This window comes from Branchiostoma belcheri, unplaced genomic scaffold (assembly GCF_001625305.1).
Source record: "Branchiostoma belcheri isolate BF01 breed outbred unplaced genomic scaffold, Haploidv18h27 scaffold181, whole genome shotgun sequence".
Lineage (NCBI taxonomy): Eukaryota > Metazoa > Chordata > Leptocardii > Amphioxiformes > Branchiostomatidae > Branchiostoma > Branchiostoma belcheri.
This window is the reverse complement of record NW_017803280.1, coordinates 425,520-429,938: the sequence shown is the minus strand read 5'-3', so window position 1 is coordinate 429,938 and position 4,419 is coordinate 425,520. Positions and strand designations below refer to the sequence as shown.

At 39.0% G+C, this 4,419-nt stretch overlaps 1 protein-coding gene across 1 annotated transcript in view; it reads left to right on the top strand.

Moving 5' to 3' along the window:
* LOC109467550 (CMP-N-acetylneuraminate-beta-1,4-galactoside alpha-2,3-sialyltransferase-like) overlaps positions 1-4,118 on the top strand; it is a 19,968-nt gene extending 15,850 nt beyond the window's left edge. Inside the window, exons 6-10 of the mRNA XM_019765571.1 lie at positions 502-568; positions 1,392-1,487; positions 2,209-2,395; positions 2,952-3,098; positions 3,469-4,118. Of these exons, the coding sequence (XP_019621130.1) occupies positions 502-568; positions 1,392-1,487; positions 2,209-2,395; positions 2,952-3,098; positions 3,469-3,717 (746 nt within the window). The 3' untranslated portion in view covers positions 3,718-4,118. The remainder of the gene's footprint in view (positions 1-501; positions 569-1,391; positions 1,488-2,208; positions 2,396-2,951; positions 3,099-3,468) is intronic.
* Positions 4,119-4,419: the final 301 nt, after the last annotated feature.

Genomic DNA, 4,419 nt, shown 5'->3' with positions numbered 1-4,419 from the left:
ACCCCACACACACACACATAAAAAAAAAGCAACTGATTCCTGAATGCCTGCTAAGGAGGCTACCTTCCACTAGCCTTGACACCTGTTCTCGACAGATGAGTATCATTTCCAACATTTCCAACAAACGCATGCCTGCAGTGCCAACAAAGTTCACTAGGTGGCCCAAACTAACACGGTGATAACTTCTTCCCAAGTCAAAAATACTACATGTACATACCACTCAACCATGTACTGTAATTTACCTTCATTGTCTTCACAATGGCAAAATTACATTACTCTGAACTTAATCTTCACAGTGGCAGGAGGGAGGGGGGCGAAAGACAAATAATTTGATAACAGTTACTAATAATGATATGTTCACAGCACAGAAGTAACTGTTAAAATGTGAACTGAAAAAATCAGCAATTACAGTATTTTCAAAACCAGAAGTTTGCGGGCCAAAGTGATGATTTGTTGTTCCCGATACTTACCTTACATATATTTTGCTCTATTTTTTTCCAGATAAATTCTTGACCAGTGTGTTGAAGGTTCTTCCTCAAGCATCCACTATGCCAGATAACATTGAAAGGTATTGAACAAAAAAGAATAACTGTTGTTTAGGTCAATGAAGTTTAGACATCCAGGTAATACGGTACGCCAAAAAGCAGTTACTCAAGCAACTGGTAGTGGTGTGATTCCAAAATCATATCCAGTCGCTTGAGTAACTGCTTTTTTGGCGAACTGTTGTTTATTTTCAAATCATTCTGACTGGGTTTCACTTGATTGACAGGGTATTGATCCTGAAAAGAATGTATGAAACATAAACCATGGTGCAATTATAGAAGAGTAGGTTTTGTCTTACAATTTATATGACTAACATATTAATGATGTATTTAATCCTGTAATTCATTCATTCAACCCATATTAACAATATACTTCCCAGAAGTTTCAAACCTTCAATTTCTTGTTGGGCCACACCAATTTGATTTGTTGGTTCTCAGATTTTTTCATGAAAAAATATGAAGCGACAGGGCGAAAAATACAAAAAAATGAAAACAGGTCCAGGCATCCTATTATAGCCCTAAATGCTACTAGGAGCCATGAAGTTAACACAAAAGGCTGGGTTAATATTTAAACAATGAGTTTTGAACTTTTAATGAAACCACTGCATTGATACTATTAAATGGAAAAACTGTATAAACTAGGAAGAAGAAGTTAGACTTTCCTCAACTGTTGGGGGCAAAATATGGTCAATTTTTAGTTGATTCGAAACCAGAATCTTTTTTTTTTTTGCAAATCTGAAAAAAAAAATTAAGAGGCAAATCCTAGAACCAACAAATAAAATTGATGTGGCCTTAATGCTGTATTGAGAACCCCCATGTCTAATGCTATGATATAATGTTCTCTTGCAGAATTCAATGTAAGCGCTGCATGGTTGTGGGCAGTGGTGGCATATTGGAAGGAAAGAAACTTGGAGCACAAATTGATGACTTCGATATAGTCATACGGTAAGGTTCAAAAATCTGTAGACACCCCAGTTCTTCAACTTGAAGTCAACTTTATTTTGCTAATATGTTCACTCCCAGGCGCACTACAATTGCAGAGTAGACAGGAAATTTGGGGGACGTCCAAACACGTCCAAAAGCTGGGACGTGTGCCCAATAAACAAAGGAATTCGAAGGGCTGACATTCTGATGTTGATTAATTTTCTATTGTCCCAAAGTGTCTTTTCAGTTGTACCAGCCTAAATTTTAGTGGTCAGTGGCCATTGGACCACCTTTAATTTCAAGCCCTTTTTTTATTTATTTATCCTGTCCAGTAATAACAGCTCAGGCCATTTTGGCCTGCTTTTCAGGTAATCCTGGATACACATAAAAATACACACAACAAATACACAGTACATAAACAACTACTAAATACACCCTAAACATCAACAGGCTCAAGTCCTGCTCCTAATGAACTGTTTAAAAGTCCTGAGACTAAGGAGCTGTCGTTGCTGTAGCGGAAGAGTGTTCCACAGGTAAGGTACATAGTACTGTAGACTGCTCTGGTATGCCGCAACTTTTGCTGGTGGACAGAAGAGTAGGTGAGGGTCATAGTCCGTAAGATGCTTTAACTCTGACCGAGTAGTCCGTACATGTTGAAGGAGTCTCCCACTTGAACAAAGATGCCATGTACACCGTCGCACTTCCACAAATTGCCTTAACCCTGTGTTTGTTTTTTTTGCAGAATGAACAATGCTCCTGTGCAAGGGTTCCAGGAAGATGTTGGTCACAAAACGACGATCAGAATGTCGTATCCGGAGGGCGCGCTTCAGGACCCGAAAGGTTACGACCCGGATTCTCTCTTCCTCATGGTGCCCTTTAAGTCACTTGACTTCCTCTGGCTCCAGAGGATCATAGGAAAACAATCACTGGTAAGGACGATGTGCTGCAAGTCTTGATAAATCTGCAGTAGTTTTATTTTCAAATTTGTTAGGCCACACCAATTTAGTTTCTTGGTTAACAAATTTTTCTAGAAAAATAATGGAGCAGGCGGGCGAAAAAAAAAACCAAGGCCTAGGCATCCTATGATGGCCCAAAATGGTACGATAGGAGCCATGAAGTCAACACACCAGACTGGTTCAAAATTTAAACAATGAATTTTGAACTTTTAGTGATACCACTGCATTGAAAGATGGAATAACTGTAACAACTAGGAAGAAAAAGAATTGTTTTCAACTGTTCATGGCAAAATATGAGCATTTTGCAGTTGATTCTGATTTTTTTTTTGCATATCAGCGGGCGTATCTGTTAACCAAGAAGTTAAATTGGAATTGTTAACGGAAAGAAATTAAATTGGTGTGGCCTTACCAAGTCATGACACTCCAAAATTTAATGTGTGTGTATTTTTGTGCTACAATGTAATTTTTTTACAATGAAGGTAAAACACAGGGAATACCTCAACTCCACTCCTACTGCAATTTTTTTCAGCGTGATATCTCTTCAAAGTTTTGGAAGTCCATCGCGCACGTGGTTCCGAAGAATGCGGACAAGTTTCGTATCGTGAACCCGGCCCTACTGCAGGAGACGTCCTTTGATCTGATTGGCTTTCCTACTAAGGGTGGGAAGATGGGAAAGGTGGGCTGCACAATTCTACATGTTAAATATTATCTGCTTGTTAACTAGTAAACTACGTGAGACACAGTGTTTTTAATAGCTGTTCCTTCTAGAAATAACATTTAATTTTGTTTTCGTGCTAGGAGGATCAGAATTCAAATTTAAATTAATGTCAAACCAGATAATTCCACTAATGCAACAATCATTATTCCTGGTGCGTCACTACCAAGTAGTAGATATATCATAGCCACATGACAATGCAGTATCAGTAATCCCAGAGAAAAAAATATGGTTAGAGTACCTGGCAGATTCATGAGCGTTTGATTTAAGCCCCATTCATTCGTCTAATTCTGTGTATCAAAGCTAATGCATATTTTCCGATGTTTTCCAGAACGTACCGACAATGGGCTCGTTGGGTATCATTTGGGCCATCAACTACTGCGACGAAGTTTCGGTGGCCGGATTTGGCTATGACCTCTCGAAGCCCTCTGTGTGGCTACATTACTACAAGGACGTCAAGATGTCTACCATCGCGAACTCCTGGACTCACGACATCAACAAGGAGAAAGATTTCCTGAAAACTCTAGTAAGGAATGGGGTCATTACAGACCTGACAGGTGGGATTCTGGGGGGGATTTGAGAAATGTCTGAAGGATTTATTGCTATGATTGTGACTTGATTTGATTTTGATTTATTGAAATTGTGCAGAGCAATACACGTGGGATACAGGCAGCTGTTACTAGTGTTGTGTCCCACACATAGAAACGAATACTGGACAGACAGTACTCATTTTTACTTGAGTTTAGTGGGGAAAGTCGTGTAAAGTGCCTTTCCCCAAGGGTACAAGATCGTTGGCATGTCAGGACTTGAACCCGGGACCTCTTGGTCCCGACTTGAGCACCCTGTCATTGTGCCACATGACCCCACAACAAAGCAATCTTCTCAGTGCACATGTGTTGTGAAATATAACTGAATTTGATTCATTGAACATTGGCTAGCAAACTATTGAACCCAACTAGAGCTTAGTGTGTCAAAACATTGTTAGATCGTTTACTTTGACTTTCACATGCAAAAAACCTACTCTTGGATCTCATGTTTTTGTCGTTTTCCAATGTGAATTCATCTTTGTGGTACATGTAGGAACCACAAAATAAGTGCTAATATATATTACTACAATCATATTGTCTAATAAGTGGAATTTTATTCATGTACACTATTTTGACATTCCATATTTTGGTCCTGCACCTAAGAAAAATTTAGGGGTATCGCAACAACACCCCATACTACTAAGCAATGCCTCAGCAATAAAATGTAACAACATGGAAACAAAGGACATTGCTTT